This window comes from Brachyhypopomus gauderio, unplaced genomic scaffold (assembly GCF_052324685.1).
Source record: "Brachyhypopomus gauderio isolate BG-103 unplaced genomic scaffold, BGAUD_0.2 sc156, whole genome shotgun sequence".
NCBI lineage: Eukaryota > Metazoa > Chordata > Actinopteri > Gymnotiformes > Hypopomidae > Brachyhypopomus > Brachyhypopomus gauderio.
In genome coordinates this window covers 347,442-367,511 of record NW_027506977.1, presented here as the reverse complement: position 1 = coordinate 367,511, position 20,070 = coordinate 347,442, and the positions used below count along the sequence as shown (strand labels likewise).

The 20,070-nt window shown below is 39.6% G+C and overlaps 2 protein-coding genes and 1 long non-coding RNA gene across 3 annotated transcripts; 1 reads left to right on the top strand and 2 right to left on the bottom strand.

Moving 5' to 3' along the window:
* Positions 1–2,006: 2,006 nt before the first annotated feature.
* On the top strand, positions 2,007–2,725 carry LOC143500527 (uncharacterized). The gene is made up of 2 exons (XR_013126826.1): positions 2,007–2,119; positions 2,433–2,725. It is a non-coding gene; the product is annotated as an uncharacterized LOC143500527 (long non-coding RNA).
* A 2,144-nt stretch (positions 2,726–4,869) lies between these two features.
* Positions 4,870–5,302, bottom strand: LOC143500526 (histone H2B 1/2). Its single transcript, XM_076994680.1, has one exon. The coding sequence runs from the start codon at positions 5,270–5,272 to the stop codon at positions 4,898–4,900; it is 375 nt and encodes a 124-aa protein (XP_076850795.1). The 5' UTR covers positions 5,273–5,302; the 3' UTR covers positions 4,870–4,897.
* Positions 5,303–6,838: 1,536 nt separating this feature from the next.
* On the bottom strand, positions 6,839–7,369 carry LOC143500524 (histone H4). Its single transcript, XM_076994678.1, has one exon. It carries the CDS (start codon positions 7,365–7,367, stop codon positions 7,056–7,058), a length of 312 nt encoding a protein of 103 aa, XP_076850793.1. The 5' UTR covers positions 7,368–7,369; the 3' UTR covers positions 6,839–7,055.
* Positions 7,370–20,070: the final 12,701 nt, after the last annotated feature.

Genomic DNA, 20,070 nt, shown 5'->3' with positions numbered 1-20,070 from the left:
AGCAATAGTTGGTTTTACAGAACCACTGTTGAAAGAATAAGAATGAAAGTGAAAATTATTTTGTAATATTAATTATCACTGTTAGTATGTTTTGTTTGTGTCCATGTCAGCAAATGTGTACGTGAAATCTGAGAAACCAAGATATGACAGAAAACAAATTATGAAAAGTTATCCACAAGATAGCAGACAGCTGAACTCTTACAATAACAGTAAATCCATTAAAATAATACGGGGAGGCCTTCTCATTTGTTTACCCCTCACCTTCTGTATTGTGTTCTGGGGGGTATTCCAAGAAGCGGGTTTAACAAACTCTAAACTTAACCCTGAACTCGGAGTTGTCTTACCCCGATCTGACATACTCAGAGTTTTCGGTTCCAAAACGGCGGATCGGAGTTAAAGTAATCAGGATCGCTCAACTCTGAGTAGCTTAACCCAGACAGAAGCGCGTTCACGCGTAACTATGAAAGGCATTCTTAATGGAACGCAGATAAATAGGATTTATCATAGACTTAAACGCGAACATCGTATTTCACACCACTGTAGCTTGAAATATTAATGACTGCGTATGCAGAATATTTAGATATTATTAAACGTAAATGTAATACTGCGGTAGCTGCTAGAGAAAGGCAGTCAGCATGTCAAAAAATTGCCAACAGAGTTAATGCGTGAGTGAAGGGTGCGATTATATTATTATTTTCTCCACCTTTATAATACTGTATTGAGTTTTTCAATATTTTTTTATTGAACACTTACTAATTCCAGGTCTAATCTGAGTGGTGTGAAACACACATGGCATCAGATAAAAATGAAGTATAAGAATATTGTACAAAGTGGTATGGCTGTACATAACTATATCTTATTCTTAAAATATAAAATATATTTATTCACAGGAAAAATGAAATAATGAAACATAACAGTGAATTTGACTGTAATGTATATTAAAAGGTTACAGGGTGGATGGTGGGGTGGGTGGTGGTGCATGATTTAATGTGGAAAGCAGTGATTGCAGATGGAGTCTCTGACAACTCCACCATCTCTGTTGTCACCCACATGCATGTAAGGTTCCTCATCTGTGGGCATGTCAGAGATGGTAGGCTGTTGCTCTTCCTGGATGGTTGCAATGTTGTGTAATACCACATATGCCATTATTATGTGGCACGCCCTATCAGGGGTTACTCTGAGCCCCTTCAGGCACTGGAACCTGGCCTCGAGGATTCCTAGGGTCATTTAAATTCTTGCCCTGGTTTTGCTGTGGGCCTGATTGTAGCGGGACTGTGGTCCAGGTGCAGGATCTGAATAGGGAGTCATAAGGTAGGCCTATAGGACAGGCAGGGATACCCTCTGTCTCCATGAAGGAGGCCGTCATGTCCTATAATCACACTAGGGTTTGCAATGATTTAACTATTACACTGCATGTGAACAACTAGCAAAACTACCGTAGGCCTACTCTGTTCAGATTTGTTGTACAGTGTGGAATCATACATGGATCCTGGCCATCTGGCTTCAACATTTGTGATGAGGTGGGAAGCATCACATATGATCTTGATGGGAAGAACGGTCAGTTACAATAGCTACGTTATTTTTGTTACCATTAAAGATAAGTACATTATTCATTAAGGATGATAAAGGTTAGTACCTGTACATTAATGCTATGGATGAATTTTCATGTTCTAATGGTGCTGGAATAGGTAGCATATGTAGGTTCCATCAATACAGCCAATCACTCTAGGAAATCCTTAAAATGTAAATGGAATGAAGTTCGTTATATATTGCTTCTCCTTTGCTTAATTTCTTTATTTTCCGTGTGAAATAAAGACAAACCAATGATGCTGTGGAATTCCTCTTTGATGTCCATAACTGGCTTAAGCCCAGGAAACACCACAAAACCGGGCACTAGTCATTTTCATGCCGGACATAGTTTTCGGACAGACCGACTGTGTTGTCGAGTGTTTAGTAAATGTATTTGAATATGGTGACTGTACCTTTAAGAGATACAGCCACACTATGTCATGTGATTAACCAGGAAGCTAGGTGGAGAATGAGTGTTTGAGTGTTATCAATGTGCTCAGTTAATCCAGTCACATCTGCATTCATCTTCGCTCTAAATGTGGCATCGTGGGTATGTTATGTTTAATTTCATTATAGAGTATTATGTTCACAGTATTTCTAGTTTGTTAAGTTGACTTAGATCATTTCTAATGTTCCTATGCAAGATTAAGGTATTAGTTTACCGCTGATTCATAATCAGACCAAGCTACTGTAATAAACTAGTTAAGAGTATGGTTATAAATATACTTTAAATATTACATGTCACTGGGTTGAGTTGAATTGTGTTAAAACTGTAACAGTTGAGAGTCATGTGCAGTATCATTTAATTTACTTTGATTAATCATCTTACACTGAATAAGTGATATATCTTTTTGTGTGTTTAGTTTTACACTTCCTTGATGTCAATAAACCTGTGGATAAGAAGACAACATTCCTCAGAGTCTTGATATTCAAGAAGAGTTAACTGACTGTCTAGATGCATTGCTGCATGCACCGAGGGCAGTACACCGACACAGTAGCTTTGCTGACAGATTCCGCATCTCCTACACTATAAAGAAAACTTCCACTAGCAAAAAACGAAGACCGATATATAACTATCTGGAGAGAATTTAGGGCTGATCCGCGATGTGTAATATTTGAAATGTTATTATAATAATAAAGTAATGGATGTAAGTAATGGGTTGTGCTGAAAACGATAACGTTCATTAAAAAAATAATCCGAAAATGATAGTAGGCCTATGTCTATTCGGGGTTTTATAAGGCGTTCCCGACGAAGAACTCAGCAAATAAACTGAGCTTCAATATCCACATGATCTTCGAGGAAAAGACACGTCATGATGACGTGTTTGTAACTCTGGGTCAGGTCCAAGTTAACCTGCCAGCGAGCAGGTTAGCTTCAGAGCATAAGTTGCTATAGTAACTGACTCCGGTTCTCTCTAAGCTCAGTTTCTGGAACAGAAAACCTCGAGTTTCCGTGAACTCTGAGTTAACTTACCCGGGTTTTCTCGCTTAACCCGCTTCTTGCAACACCCCCCTGTACTTTGAATTGATGTGTTTGAAAACTGCTAATATTATTGCCTTATTATTCTTCATTCTATGTAAAAAAAAAAATCTAAAGAACATTTTGAAGTTCTATTTTAAAAATAAGGAGTAAAGGATTTTATATGCTGTGATTCTATAAGTTATGGAGGGCTGTACAAAGAATTTACAACTAATGAAATGTAACAAATGGAAATCATGTCAATGTGGGCAATGGACATTACAACATAATAGTCTGCAAGATGATGTGATGTGCTTGGCTAGAGCAGAGCCTATAGTCAAATATATATTATATATGTCACATAGCCTAAGCATATTAACACAAGGCTAATGGGGGTGTGTTCAGCATGTACCCACCTTTAAAGTACCGAGGAAAGAGAAGATGGAAATATCCACTGTACATGGACCATAAGATTTAAATACCTCTTTCAGTGAAAAGTGTGGGTGGCTCCTAAAAGAGCCTTTGGGTTGGTTAAGTTGCACTATTCGGCCATTTACTTGTTTTATTCAGGAGTGTTTGTGTAAATTAGTGTACTAGAACAAACTTATTTAACAATATGTATGCTTAATGAACACTCTAATACAATGTACCTGTGTAAAGAATAATAATAAACAATGTCAATGTGTATGAATGTGTGTGTTATATGGCAGATGGCAGTTCCTTTGTTACAACCTAACCCACTACCAGGGAAGGTTACAACACATGCTGGGGTAAATTGTAACAACAAAACAAGCAACAGAGGCCACACCATGCAATATGCTTCAAAAAGAGGTTTTTGAAATAAAATAATGAAAGAACAATCCAGAACAATATCTCTCTCTCTGTGACTGACCATAACTCGTATCCACTTGGCTTTGTTCAAGTGTGTGTGTATGTGTGTGTATGTGTGTGTGTGTGCTTAATGAACACTCTAATACATTGTACCTGTGTAAAGAACATGGAGGTCAAATAATAAGCAATGTCAATGTGTGTGTGTGTGTGTGTGTTATACGGCAGATACCATGTGTCTTCACAACTGATCTGACTGACTTGCCCTTCTTTGTGACCTCAGCAGATGCTTTTTAAAAAAAATATTTGCAGGCTCACCACTGTCAGTCTTTCTTTTTCACTGCCTAGGCATTCTGTAAAATAATTAAAATCAAAAATGTTTTCTTAGTAAGGTGATGGTTGTAACACTTTATAAAGCTGTGTTACAACCCACCCCACCCCTGTCTGCCATTGTTTAGCTAACTGTATTTGCAAGGTGATTAACTGTTGAAATTAACAGTGCAAAAATGCATCACAATTTACCAGAGAAACTAGTTTAATGTAATAGAATTCACATGGTTTTATCTGCAACAGTATAAGTACTAAACAAAAAATAAAGTCTTGATTCAGAAATTTATTTCTTACCTCGAAATCAATTTTTTTTTCTTCATGGAATCTGCATGTGCCTGTTTCCATCCTTGATATTTACCATATGGGACCAGGGAGAAATTGGGTAAATACCGGAATGATCATATGACTAATATCTGATCCATGATCGGTGGAGTTGATGGTGTTACAACTCTACCCCTGTAGTATATTAAAAATACTGTCCTTTCTCACACGTCAACATGCAGGTGTATTTGAACACACACGCACATATACTCAAGCTGAGATACTGAAAAATAAAACGTACAGCAGTGAATCGATTTTAACTACAATTACTTGCATTTTCTTGATTTTTTTATTGTGCAAACACATTCGCGAGGGAAAAACTCTTTGGGTGAAAGTGTGGGTGGCTCTTAAAAGAGCCTTTGGGTTGGTTAAGTCGCACTATTCGGCCATTTACTTGGAGCTGGTGTACTTGGTGACGGCCTTTGTGCCCTCAGACACGGCGTGTTTGGCCAGTTCACCGGGAAGCAGCAGGCGCACGGCGGTCTGGATCTCCCTGGAGGTGATGGTAGAGCGCTTGTTGTAGTGGGCGAGACGAGAAGCCTCACCAGCGATGCGCTCGAAAATGTCATTGACGAAAGAATTCATGATTCCCATCGCCTTGGAAGAGATACCGGTGTCGGGGTGGACCTGCTTCAGAACTTTGTACACGTAGATAGCGTAACTCTCCTTCCTGGTCTTTCTGCGCTTCTTGCCTCCTTTACTGGCCGTCTTGGTCACGGCTTTCTTAGATCCCTTCTTCGGGGCGGACTTTGCTGGCTCAGGCATGATGCTCGGTGATGAGTGAAACACCGTTGAATGAACAACAACTCCAGCACCTCCTACATTAAGAGTTTGGTATTCTAATTAGGTCACGCCCTCCCTCCACGGTCATGACTAAGCATCATTGGTCAAAAACAAGCCCTCCTCTGACAGGACCTCCTATCGTGGCTCCGCCACCCCACTGTGCCGTAGCGTTTACCTCTTAATCCCGCCCAGCCATTTCTGCCTTCAACTTTCAAACGAAAACTATGATAGAGCATCAAAATCTGTTTAGTTCTGCTTGCGCAAGGAATTTCTAGCTTTTCATTTTATTAGACTAAAATTCTTTGGATGTGGTTCTAAACTAGCTAGGTCATAACTTTGATTATCATTACAAAAAAAAAAAAATCTTTATTTGTATAGTATCTTTCATAGATACATGAAACTCAAAGTTCTTTACAAAATAAATAAAAAACATAAAAAACCTAAAGAAAAAAGGAAACAAACATAATAAAATAATATAATAAAATGACAAATTTATTAAAATAGACAAAGTAATGTAATAAAGTAAATAAGACGACTTAAAATAATTAGAACAGACATAGAATGTTAAATAATGTCATAACGTCATAAAATTATTTACCATTAGAGTTTCAATAATGCAGTTTCATTGCATTATTTTGTCATAAAGCGTCTCCATTTATTTTACAAAACGTGTTTCAGGATTCGGAGACTACAACGTGCATTTTAAATTGTGGCAAATACTGGTATTACACGGCAAAGTCGGACATTTTGTGTGATAAATTGTGTGTACGGTTTATCTGGGGAAATAACAGAAGTAGACTGAGTGAATGTATAAAATGAGGAATGATGTACGCTTCGGAGCTGTAGAAATTGGAAGACAGTTAAAGATCGTCTTTACAGAATAAATAAATAAAAAACATTAAAAGAACCTAAATAAATTAGTATATGGGGACTTTCAGTTTAAATATAGGAATCAGAACCTTGATTGGTGTACATCTTTAAATTGTAATTAGAAAACTGCACACATCTTTGGTGTTAGCGGGTCAAAAACATCATCCAATGTTGTTAGTCACCCCTTATAACAGTAGCCTATGTATTTAAATGCACATAAAGACCTTTTTCAATGTTATTTTGTTCCATTCACTTTCTCAGAATAGAACACTGGTTTTAAATGAACAAAATTTTACATTCACCATAGTGAGGAAAATGAGTCTAATAATCTAATATCTAGTCAAGTCAACTCAAATTTATATATATAGTGTATACGTATGTTATATGTGTAGGATCACTCACGTTTAAATAATTGGCACTTGTGGTTACTAGTTAGGTCATAACGCTGTTTTTTATTGCATTATTTCGTCATAAAGCGTCTCCATTTATTTAATATGTCCATTTATTTAAATGTTTTAGGATTCAGAGACTACAACGTGCATTTAAAAACTGTTGTAGTACACGGCAACGTCGGACATTGTGTGTGATAAATGGTGTAGAAATTATCTGGGGGTTCATGTAACAGAGTTCATGTAGCCTATAAAATGAAATGGTATAAAGCGTATGCTGTTTTAATATTGTAATGTTTGACATTATGGATTTTGCAATGATTGTGTATTGACCCTTCCATAATTTTAATAAAAGTACCTTCAAAAAGCAAAGTCGGACAAAACGTTCTCTGTGCGCGTTTAAGTAATTGACGCTTGTGGTTACCAGTAAACGCATGAAACAGCTCTTTAAATGAGTATATGGGTGGCTCTTAAAAGAGCCGTTGGTTTCGTGTCGAGTTGAGCGTTTAACCTCCGAATCCGTACAGAGTGCGTCCCTGGCGTTTCAGAGCATAAACCACATCCATAGCGGTGACGGTCTTTCTCTTGGCGTGTTCGGTGTAGGTAACCGCGTCCCTGATAACGTTCTCCAGGAACACTTTGAGCACACCACGGGTCTCCTCGTAAATCAGACCGGAGATACGCTTGACACCGCCACGACGAGCCAGACGGCGAATTGCGGGTTTAGTAATGCCCTGGATGTTGTCACGGAGAACCTTGCGATGACGCTTAGCGCCTCCTTTCCCAAGACCTTTACCACCCTTACCTCTTCCAGACATCGCTAAACGTTTCTTTAACTACTTACGGAAAAGAGAAACAATAAAGCTGCAACACCCAGCGCGCCTCTGTTATACTTCTCTACAGGACCTCTTTGAAGACACTGGCGCACTGGAGGAGGCGGAGCTAAATGCCACGTTCCTCCAAAGCCTCCAGCACCACATTTAGACCAACTGGAACAAGGACTCCATGCTAAGTCACAAAAAGTACAATTTTACAATTTGAGATAGTTTAGGCAAGCACAACAAACAGCAAATAAAAGGGAAAAGAGAAAGCAAAGAAAGACAGCAACAGCCGGCCTACAACTCTTACTGTTACTACTACTGCTAATAACAAGAATAAGACTTGGCATAGAAGTACACTATATTGCCAAAAGTATTTGCTCACCCATCCAAATGATCAGGATGAGGTATTTCAATCACTTCCTTGGCCTCAGGGGTATAAAATTAAGCACCTTTGCATGCAGACTGTTTTTACAAAGTATTTGTGAAATAATGGGTTGTTCAATGAATCCAGCATGAAATTGTAATAGGATGCCACCTGTGCAACAAATCCAGTCCTGAAATGTCCTTGCTCCAAAATATTCTGCAGTCAACTGTCAGCTGTATTATAAGAAGATTGAAGTGTTTGTGAACCACAGCAACTCAGTCACTAAGTATTATTTTTTATTATTATTTTTTATTTATTTAACTTTATTTAACCAGGAAGGTCCCATTGAGATTAAAATCTCTTTTTCAAGGGAGTCCTGGCCAAGATAGGCAGCAACAAAATACAAATAAAACACTGTTGCAAAGAATTACATGGTTAAAATACATGTTCAAAAGACAAAAGTTAAAATATATATTCGTAGAATAATTAAGATTTTACAAATAGGTTAAGTAAAACAAGTACAAATTATGGAATTAGCCACAAAAGTTTGCAGTTTTAGTTTGAAAGCATTCAAAGAAATTAATTCTGTCAGTTTCCAATCTTTCTGTAACCTATTCCATGAGGAGGGCGCAGAGTAAACAAAAGCCTTTTTCCCCAAATCAGTGCGGGCATAAGGGATAGGAAGTAGCAGCTGATTCTGAGATCGAAGTAAGTAAGGAATATCGCTTCTCAGTGTAATTAAACCGCAAATATAGGTTGGCAGTAGCCCAAGTAATGCCTTGTAAATAAAAGTGTACCAGTGACAGGATCTACGGATGGACAAAGCAGGCCACCCCACCTGAACATATAGATCACAGTGATGAGTTGATACCTTACAATTGGAGATAAACCTAAGAGAGGCATGATAAACAGTATCAACCATCTGAAGACATTTTACAGAGGCATTCATATACAGCAAATCTCCATAATCCAATATAGTCAAGAAAGTTACTGCAACCAGACGCTTTCTTGCACTAAAAGAAAAACATAACTTATTTCGAAAATAAAAACCTAGCTTAAGCTTCAACTTCTTTACAAGGTATTCCACATGTGGTTGGAAAGTAAGAGAATCATCAAGAAGAAGACCCAGGTATTTATAAGTGTGCACCAACTCTATTTTATGTCCCTCCAGACTGAGTACTGAGGGAGTTTGTTCTTGCTTCATCCTGGAGTTTGAAAATACCATTAACTTAGTCTTATCTGCATTGAGAACAAGTTTTAAGTTAATTAATAAATGCTGGACAGCAACAAATGATTGTTGCAGGGATTCAAGAGTCTGAGATAGAGTTGGACCACAACAATAAATAACCGTGTCATCAGCATAAATATGCAAATTTGCACCTGGCACATTTAGATCTAGGTCATTGACGTAAATAATGAATAAAAGAGGACCTAGTATAGATCCCTGGGGCACCCCCTTGTGGACAGTAACAAAATCAGAACATAGATCATCATGTTTGATGCACTGTGTTCTATTACTAAGGTAATTTGTGAACCAGGCGACTGCATTCTCTGAGAAACCTGACTGGAGGAGTCTAAGTTTTAATATATCATGATCCACAGTGTCAAAAGCTTTCGATAAATCAATAAAGAGTGATGCACAATATTGTTTCTTATCAAGTGCCACAGAAATATCATTAACCACCTTCATTGCAGCTGTGATGGTACTGTGTTTTTTTCTGAAGCCTGATTGGTACTTTGATAATATATTGTTATGATGTAAATACTCCTTTACCTGCTCACTCACTAAAGCTTCCAGAATTTTAGCTAGCACTGACAATTTGGAGATTGGCCGATAATTCGTCAGCACCACTGGGTCACCGCCTTTTAATAAGGGAAAAACAAAGGCTGATTTCCACACTGACGGAATTTGATTTTTTTTTACTGTGAGGTTAAAAAGGATAGTAAGAGGCTCTGCTATAAAATCAGCTGCCATCTTGAGAAATAACGGCTCTAACAAATCAGGTCCACTAGACTTCCTATGATCTAAAGCTACAAGGGCCTTATGGACTTCACTAACAGTAAAAGGAGCAAAATTGAATTGCTCCCCAGTATAAACTGGGTGATAAGAACAAGGGGTCACTGAATTAGCTTTAACTGAGTCAAATAAGAAGCCAGAAGAAATAAAATGCTTGTTAAAACAATTCAGCATTTCCATCCTGTCATAGACAGGAACAGAATCCATCAGAACATATGAAGGGAGAATCTGGGAGTCCTTACTGACTGAGAGAGAATTTATGACTTTCCAGAATTTCCGAGGATTATTTAAGTTCTCAGTGGTCACTGACAAATAATACTCTGATTTAGCTTTCTTGATTAAAAAAGAGCATTTGTTTCTTAGTTGTCTAAAAACCAACCAATCACTGACGGAGCCAGTTTTTCTAGCCTTGGCCCAGGCCAGGTTACGCTCATGAATAAAATCTGCTAATCCCGGGGAAAACCAGGGATTCTCTCGGCCCTTAACCCTGAGTCTTCTGAAAGGGGCATGCTTATTTACAATTTCCATAAGACAATCCCTAAAGAATGTCCAAGCTGTTTCTACATCAGGGATCAGATGTATTTTCTTCCAATCAACAGCAGACAAGTCATGATGATATGCTTGCTCATTAAAATGTTTCAAACTCCTCTTATAAATTACACGAGGTTTAAATTTGGGTATTCTGGTATCTCTAGTGACAGCAACAACACAGTGATCGCTTGAGTCATTGCAAAAGACACCCAGAGATGAGAATTTATGGGGTACATTTGTCAAGATCAGGTCAATCAAGGTGGAATTCTCCGGGTTTTTAGGGTTTGGCCGTGTGGGTAAGTTGACCAACTGAGTAAGATTCATAGAGTCACAAAAAGACTTCAAATCTTCTGATACAGGCTTAAACCAATCCCAATTCAAGTCCCCAAATAAAACAAGTTCACCATAATTTAATCTGGATAGTTGTTTTAAAGAATGTAAGGCTTCCTTGGCAGCAGATGGAGGCCTATAACATCCAACAACAGTTATACAAAGTCCTTTGGCAATTTCCAAATTTATTGCCAACAGTTCCAGTTGTTTGCAGATTGATTCAGATAGAACAACTGAAGAGTCAAACCTTGATTTAACATATATGGCAACACCACCTCCCTTTGAAGGCCTATCGGTGCGATAAACATTGTACCCAAATATGTTAATATCATCATCAGCAATGGATTTAGTTAACCAGGTTTCAGAAATTACAACAATGTCTGCACCAGTTGATTTAACCCAAAAGTAGTAGGCCAGGTAAACTGATGGAGCAGGTTCAGCGGATGCTGAAGCACATTGTGTAAAGAGGACATCCAAAATGCATGTGGCCTTCAGATTAACTCAAGAACAGTGTGCAGAGACCTTCATGGAATGGGGTTCCATGGCTGAGCAGCTGCATCCAAGCCATACATCACCAAGTGCAATGCAAAGCATCAGATGCAGTGGTGTAAAGCACTCCACCTCTATACTCTAGAGCAGTCGAGGCGTGTTCTCTGGAGTGACAAATCACGTTTCTCTATCACGTTTCTGGCAATCTGATGGACCAGGCCTTCTGCTCCAACATCAGTATATGACCTCACAAGTGCGCTTCTGGAAGAATGATCAAAATCTCCATGAACACACTCCTAAACTTTGTGCACAGCCTTCCCAGAAGAGATGAAGCTGTTCTAGATGCAAAGTGTGGACCAACGTCAAATTGAACCCTATGGATTAGGAATGAGATGTCACTTAAGCTCATATGTGAGTCAAGGAAGGTGAGCGAATACTTTTGGCAATATAGTGTAGATCCTCAGCACTGGGAACTAGAGTTTCAAACATCTACGTTAGAGGAGTCCTGCTGTAAAATGGAGAAATTCTTTCTTTAAAATGAGAAGTCTGAAACCTGTTCCTCAGGGCAACCTGAACACAGCTCAGGAAATTTTTTTTATAATAATAAAAACTTTGTAAAATTACAGACATTATTTGTGTTTAAAAGTGTTTAAATCAAAGCTCAAGTTAATTAAAGGTTAATTAAATGCTAGTTTACAGCCCCGGTTCTGGACTGCTTTGCTTGGGGGGGCAGTAAAACATAATGAGGGGGCATGTTGATAGTCATGTTTATGAAGCCAGAAATATATTCAAGGCTTGATTTGTGCATGAATGATGACTATTGATACTGGCTTAAAGTGATGTATTAGGTAAAGAAATAAAAATGCACATTTTCGAACTTAAAACTTAAAACACAATGATTAAAAAATACATGTTGATTATGTAAATGGTGAACAAAGATTATCTAATTGTATTTCATTTCAATACTGCCATTACTAATAGAACAACTCTATTTCTTGAAAGGCTGACAAATGTACCTATACGCAGACTGAGAATATTCAAACATGGAAATAGGAATGAGTGAGAATATTTATATTACTGGGAAATTAAAATATAAAGAAAACAAAAGAATACAAATTCTGTTATAAAAGGGAGTATTCGTCACATTTCTATTTTGAAAAAGAAAAAAATATGAAAGTACATAAAATAAGAAATCTATCTTATGCACTTTAATGGTAAAAAATCTGGTAAAGTATTGAAGTTTTTATTGATGTTATGAAACGTACTGGTACAATGCGGTATTTATGCACAGTATAACAATACTGGCTGTGATGGCGAGGAATCGTTTAAACCAGGTATGTCAAAGTCAAAAACACAAAGGGCCAAAAAAACTAATTTGCTACAAGCCGAGGGCCGGACTGGTTCAATGTTTATTAAAACATATTGAAATGATTGCACATAGCCTATTGAACCAAGACCTAACACAGTGTATATTATTTAATGTTTAAATGAATAAAGCACTATTTTCTTATGGATCTGTCAATAATTTCAAGTGAAAACATTTTTCAACAGGCAAACAGATAAAAGCAAACTTCCTTCAAAGAAAAATCACATGAAGACACACAGAAGACACACAGGTTTACCTTTTACCTCCGTGAACATGTACTCTGCCTCCCACCTGGCTTGAAACCCGTTCTCAGTGTCCACCTTACGTTTAGTCATTTTTGAGAAGGGGGATAGCTGAACGTTGATGTCTGCTCTGACTGCTGATTTAGGTTTATACTTTCGCGAGTGACCATAGTGCGCGACTCCGAATTTTAATGTTGCTTTGTGTTGCAGGTTTGAAAAGTGCTGCAATTTAGGCTAAAGTACTTGAAAATGTTTTGAATTGTAACTACTTCGTTTCACAACAAATATCTGTCTGACTGAACAGTTCTCTTGTATTAGGTTAACAAATACGAGCCTCTTGTAATTCCAGGACGAAACATGAAAGAACGTGAAGACGTTAAGATTGGGGAAAATAAACAACCATTAAATAATGTGAATAAAAAGCGAATTATTTCGAATCATTTCGAGTATATGTATAAATATTTAACATATTTAAGTTTAACGTGCTGGAAAATATTGAAATGGACCTTTAAAGTGACGTACAAGTGCTTGAATTCCACCTTAAAAAGGTGTATGAACCCTGCAAACATGACTTTGTTCATTGCGCTGGCGGAGCCACTGCGATTACGTCATTTTTGCCGCGCGGACCCTCGCGACGCTTCGCGCTGCAGTGACTTCGCGGGCTACCGTTGCATTGTGGGGAATGTAGTGTTTGCGTACAAAACACCATCGGACGGCTGTGGCCTGCGGGCCGGTTCTAATAGTAATTCAATATCATCCAGGGGGCCATAGATAATCAATTCGCGGGCCGGATCTGGCTCGCGGGCCTTGACTTTGACATATGTGGTTTAAACCATGAGCCGCGACGGCTTGCACGGGGGAAAGAGCAGCCTCGCGCGGTGTCGTGCACCTCTCGAATTTTGCAACTTCGCGCGCGCCACGCCTCAGCGCAATGAACAATGTCATGTTTGCCGGGTTCATACACCTATACAAGGTGGAATTAAAGCGCTTGTACCTCACTTTAAAGGTCCAGTTCAATATTTCTCAACACGTTAAACTTAATTAAGTTAAATATTTATACATATACTCAAAATAATTCGCTTTTTAAATCACACTTTCAAAACGCCCAATCTTAACGTCTTCACGTTCTCTCATGTTTCGTCCTGGAATTACAAGAGGCTCGTATTTGTTAACCTAAGACAAGAGAACTATTCATTCAGACAGATATTTGTTGTGAAACGAAGTAGTTACAATATCAACATTTTCAAGTACTTTAGCCTAAATTCCAGCACTTTTCAAATCTGAAAAAGCAACATTAAAATTCGTCAGGTAAATGTTCATTCCCCTGTTTTTTATTACCACATATCGTTTCGGACAACACTGCGCGGCAAGTATTTAAACGCTTCCGCCGTTCGCGCAGGTTTAGGAGAACCAAGTTAGCCTAACCGCTAACGGCTAATAAAATAATTTAAGCAACACCTATGTAAGAGGTGAGTAACATTAAAGCAACGAAAAACCACAGTTAAGCAAATATTACCATGTGGAAGTCAGTTTAAACTCAGAAGAGTGTTTACCAGTATACCTGTCTTTCACTCACACTAACAGAACATATACTGCCGAACTGAACCGTTTGGGGCGGTCTGCCGATTTTTATATGACTCAAAGAGCCAATCAGGAATAAGCAAGGAAATATCTTCACGCTGTAAAGCAAAATGCATTTTTGTGATTGGTTCAGAGGTAATAAAAAAAAGCCGTTGCTTGCATTGTGCTTGGGGGGGCAAAGACACAATTTGGGGGGGCAATGCCCCCCTCTGCCCCCCCCTAGCGCCGGCCCTGCTAGTTTACTAGCTTAGCTAGCAGCATGACCAGATCTGTGCACATTTATCTTATACTCTTGGGATGTTAAATCAAGCTCCTACTTAATATTGCCTTTTATTTAAGTTTATATTGATGAAATAAAACTGTTAATGTATTCAGAATTGCATGTGTCTGTTATTAAGACGATGTCAAGTTTAAGCACCGGACCGCTTACACACACTCACCGTGAGGAAGGAAAAGCGCGCGGATTCTGTGTCCAGTGGCTCGAGCGGAAATGCACACAGTCCGACAGCTGGGGGGCGCTCACTTTCACTTCAATGCATTAGCTTTCATAAATGAGGCTGGATGGAATGTAGTGCCCTAAATTAGACCCTCCCCTAAACAATCTTTGCTTCAAAACCTTGATATCGATGCGAACTATACAGTAAGAGTCTTTGTCTGAGCACATTCTTGTTAACTAAACACATATGTTGGGATGTTTCCATACGTGGTCTATTATGAGTGAATTCCTGTTACAAGTGAGGTTAAAAAACCGAACACGAACAAGCCGAGGGCCGGACTGGTTCAATGTTTATTAAAACATATTAAAATGATTGCAAATAGCCTATTGAACCAAGACCTAACACAGTGTATATTATTTAATGCTTAAATTAATAAAGCAATATTTTCTTATGGATCTGTCAGTAATTTCAAGTGAAAATATTTTTCAACAAGCAAACATGAATAAAGTAATAAAGGTTTGAAAAGTGCTGGAATTTAAGCTAAAGTACTTGAAAATGCTTGAAATTGTAACTACTTCGTTTCACAACAAATAGCTGTCTGACTGAACAGTTCTCTTGTATTAAATACGAGCCTATTGTAATTCCAGGACGAAACATGAGAGAACGTGAAGACGTTAATATTGGGCGTTTTGAAAATAAACAACCATTAAATAATGTGAATAAAAAGCGAATTATTTCGAATATATGTATAAATATTTAACTTCATTAAGTTTAACGTGCTGGGAAATATTGAAATGGACATTGAAAGTGACGTACAAGTGCTTGAATTCCACCTTATAAAGGTGTATGAACCATTCAAACGTGACTTTGTTCATTGCGCTGAGGCGCGGCGCGCGCAGAGTACAAAATTCGAGAGACGCACGACCTCGCGAATCGACAGCGCGCGAGACGCTCGCGCACGAGCTGAGCCACTGCGATTACGTCATTTTCGCCGCGCTGACCCTCGCCGCTTGTGTGCGCTGCAGTGACTTCGCGGGCTACCGTTGCATTGTGGGGAATGTAGTGTTTGTGGGTGCAAAACACCAGCGGGCGGCTGTGGCCTGCGGGCCGGTTCTAATAGTACTTAAATATCATTCAGGGGGCCATAGATAATCAATTCGCGGGCCGAATCTGGCCAGCGGGCCTTGACTTTGACATATGTGGCCTAGGGATCATTTTTGTCGGGAATCGGCGAGTATTTACATGTATTTGATAGCGGCGTATCAGTACGCAGAGAGCTGCGTACACATGAGTACGCATTCCAGTGCATAGTTTTGCGTACGATTTCATACGCACGTAGTGTTTGTGCGTGCAAAACACCAGCGGGCCGGTTCTAATAGTAATTAAATATCATCCAAGGGGCCATAGATAATCATAGATAATCAATTTTTAAATTTTCTTATTTTTGAATATATTTATGGGCCAATTGTTTTGACCAAGCAACAGTTTAAGAACAAACCTAAACATAAAAGCACTAAAAAATAAGAAAATTTAAAAATACATTAAAATTAAGCGATTATGTTGGTCTTTTTAGTGAAGAATTCTGTCCGAATCCCACTGGCATTCGTTCAGGAAATGCGTCTCTCTCTCTCTCTCTCTCTCTCTCTCTCTACTCGCAAAACGTCAAATGTTTAATCTTTTTTAGCGTTTGCTTTAATATACTGTACAGAGTAGATACTACGATCAGTTTGGACACCTATAGCCTAGGGATAATTTTTGTCGGGAATCGGCGAGTATTTACATGTATTTGATAGCGGCGTAACATCAATTGTTTTGATCAAGCAGCAGTTTAAGAACAAACATAAAAAGCACTAATAGAAAATAATAAAATGTAAAAATACATAAAAAAATAAATAAAGCGATTATGTTGGTCTTTTTATTGAAGAATTCTGAGCGAATGCCCGTGGGATTCGGTCAGAATTCTTCAATAAAAAGCGTCTCTCTCTCTCTCTCTCTCTCTCTCTCTCTCTACTCGCTAAACTTCAAATGTTTAATCTTTTTTAGCGTTTGTTTTAATATATTTTACAGAGTAAAGACTATGATCAGTTTGGACACCTATAGCCTAGGAAACGTTTTTGTCGGGAATCGGCGAGTATTTACATGCGTTTGATAGCGGCGTAACATCTGTACGCAGCTCTCTGCGTACACAAGAGTACGCATTTCAGTGCAAAGTTTTGCGTACGATTTCATACGCATGGGGAATGAGACCGGGTTGCTCCACCACCTTACCAAAGTTTAACCAGTTTGTTAAGTGTGCAACAAGGGAGAATAAAGTCCTGGATCCTGGATAAAGTCCTGGATCTTCTGTATGCAAATGTAAAAAATGCATACAGCTCATCTGCACTTCCCCCACTTGGTAGGTCCGATCACAACTTGGTCCTGCTGACCCCCACATACCGACCAGTGGTCTTAAGACAGCCTGTGACAGTAAAGACCATCAGGAGGTGGACTCCAGAGGCAGAGGAGGCTCTGCAATTCTGCTTTGAGACCACAGACTGGGGAGTTTTGTATGAGTCAGCTGGAGAGGACATTAACAATGTGACGAACCGCATCACTGACTACATCAACTTCTGTACTGACACCATTGTTCCAGTCAGGCGGGTGCATTGTTTTCCCAACAACAAAGCATGGATCACCAGTGACATGAAAGAACTTTTAAATAAAAAGAAGCAGGCTTTCAAGCTGAGAGACAAAGATCTTCTTAGGAGTGTGCAAAAGCAGCTGAAGGTGAGACTGAGGGTGAATAAGGAGGCATACAAAAGGAAGCTGGAAGGCCAACTACAGCAGAACAATGCCAAGGAAGTCTGGTCAGGAATGAAGATGATCATGGGCTTCAGTTCACAACAACAAGTTGCTGGGGGTAGTCTGGACACAGCCAATGAGCTAAATGCTTTCTTCAATAGATTTAGCACACCCACACCCATCACCAGCAGCACCCTGTTCACACCCTTGTCACCTTAAACAGCTTTCTCATTCCTTTTCGCACCCCACCACTTCACAGCCATTGTCTGCAGACACACATCCACCTCCACCTTTGGAGGTGACCGCGTACCAGGTGAAGAGGCAGTTGGAGAAGCTGAAGCCAGGCAAAGCTGCAGGCCCTCATGGAATTGTCCCAAGAGTCCTGAAAGGTCTGTGCCTCTCAGCTGTGTGAGATCTGGTTCCTGTTCCAAAAAAAGTCTCAGACTTCCACTCTCAATGACTACAGACCAGTGGCTCTCACATCTCATGTCATGAAGGTCCTTGAAAGACTTGTTCTGACATATCTCAGACCTCAGGTCAGCCCTTTGCTGGACCCCCTGAAATTTGCTTACCAGCAGAAGATTTGAGTGGATGATGCTGTGATCTACTTACTGCAGAAGGCTCACTATCATCTTGACCAGACCAACACATCTGTGAGAGCCACCTTTTTGACTTTTTCGTCTCAAGTGCTTTTAACACTATTCAACCCATCAAACTGAAGGAAAAACTGATTAAGATGATGGTGGATAAGCCCATGATCCACTGGTTCCGGGACTACCTGTCTGCTAGACCCCAGTATGTGAGAACCGGAACCTGCCAGTCTTATCGTCTGGTCAGCAACATCGGTGCCCACAGGGAACTGTGCTCTCCCCCTTCCTTTTCACCCTGTACACCACTGACTTCCAGTACAGGTCTGACCTCTGTCACCTTCAGAAATTTTCTGACGACGCAGTGGTGGTTGGGTGCATCAAGGATGAACAGGACGGAGAATACAGATACCTCGTGGACAGATTTGTTGGGTGGTGTAAAAGGAACCACTTGATCATCAATGTGACCAAAACCAAGGAGATGGTGGTGGACTTCAGAAGGAAGAGATCCACAATCTGCCCTGTCACCATCATGGGTCAGGATGTTGAGCTGGTGGACTCCTACAAATACCTGGGTATGCTGCTGGACAACAAACTGGACTGGAAGGCCAACACTGATGCTGTCTACAAGAAGGGGATGAGCAGACTATACTTTCTGAGACGACTCAGGTCCTTTAATGTGTGCAGCAAGTTGTTGGAGATCTTCTACCAGTCTGTTGTTGCTGATACTATCTTCTTCGCAGCAGTCTGCTGGGGAAGCATCATCAGGGGAGGAAACACCAGGAAGCTCATCAAACTGATCAGGAAAGTCAGCTCAGTTTTGGGATGCCCACTGGTTGGTTTTGAGGAAGTGGTGGAAAAAAGGTCACTCAACAAACTCACTTCTATACTAGATAAAACATCAAACCCTCTCCATGAGCTACCGGTCAGACAGAGGAGCACCTTTAGCAACAGACTCATCCAGCTCCGCTGCAAAAAAGATTGGTACAGGAGATCATTCATACCAACTGCGACCACGCTGTACAACAGCTCTCCACTGTGCCAGTCGTTACTGCACGACAATGACTTATCAGGTCCTTGTAACATACTGATCAGACAGACAAGGTTTCAAGTGCGGGTAATAGCCGCTTATTGAAACAACGATCACAGAGCAATCAAACAGGTGGGTTACTCCATTCAGGGTGTGTTGTGCAGGAGTATTGTAATCATAGTCAGGATCAGTCCAGGGTCACGCCTGTGAGACAGAAGCCAGGAGGTATAGAGGGACTAGGCAGGGAACAACGTCTAGGAGGAGAGCAGAGGTCGGTACACAGAAAGGCAGTAACACAGAAAGAACGCTTGGTATGTGGCATGGCAACAATACTTCGCAACCCGGAAGAGAGCGGAGGAAACTTAATTAGTTGTGAAGGGGGAGGGGCAATGCGTAGCAGGTGAACTGCATCTGCATGGAGATTATGTGCTATTCCTGACAGTCCTGCTCAATTGCACTCAGTCTACACCAGCTGGTCTTTATAACATTCTCCATGCACTTTGTCCTTCATCAATTTTAACTGTTAATATTACTGCTGTTACTGAGCTTAGTCACTGCGCTTAGTTAAAACACTAGTACTTACTGCACTATTACGGCATAATACTCATGCAACTACCTTGCACATCAATCTCATGTCATTAGATGTAGATCTCATGTAATCTATTACTTTCATACTGTTATATTTAATATTTTTTATTCTACTTAATCCTAGCTATATCATATATTCATTCCTACTGATACTTTTATATTATTCTTGTATTATTTTATTATATTCTTTGTATCTGTGCTGCTGTAATAACTGACTTTCCCTCTGGGATTAATAAAGTTCAATCTAATCTAATCTATCTGTGACGCTGGGTGGGAGGCAAAGGATGAGACAGGAATCCAGGTCTCAGACACAACGACACGTTTAATAATACGAATAAGCGCCGTTAGCGCACGTAT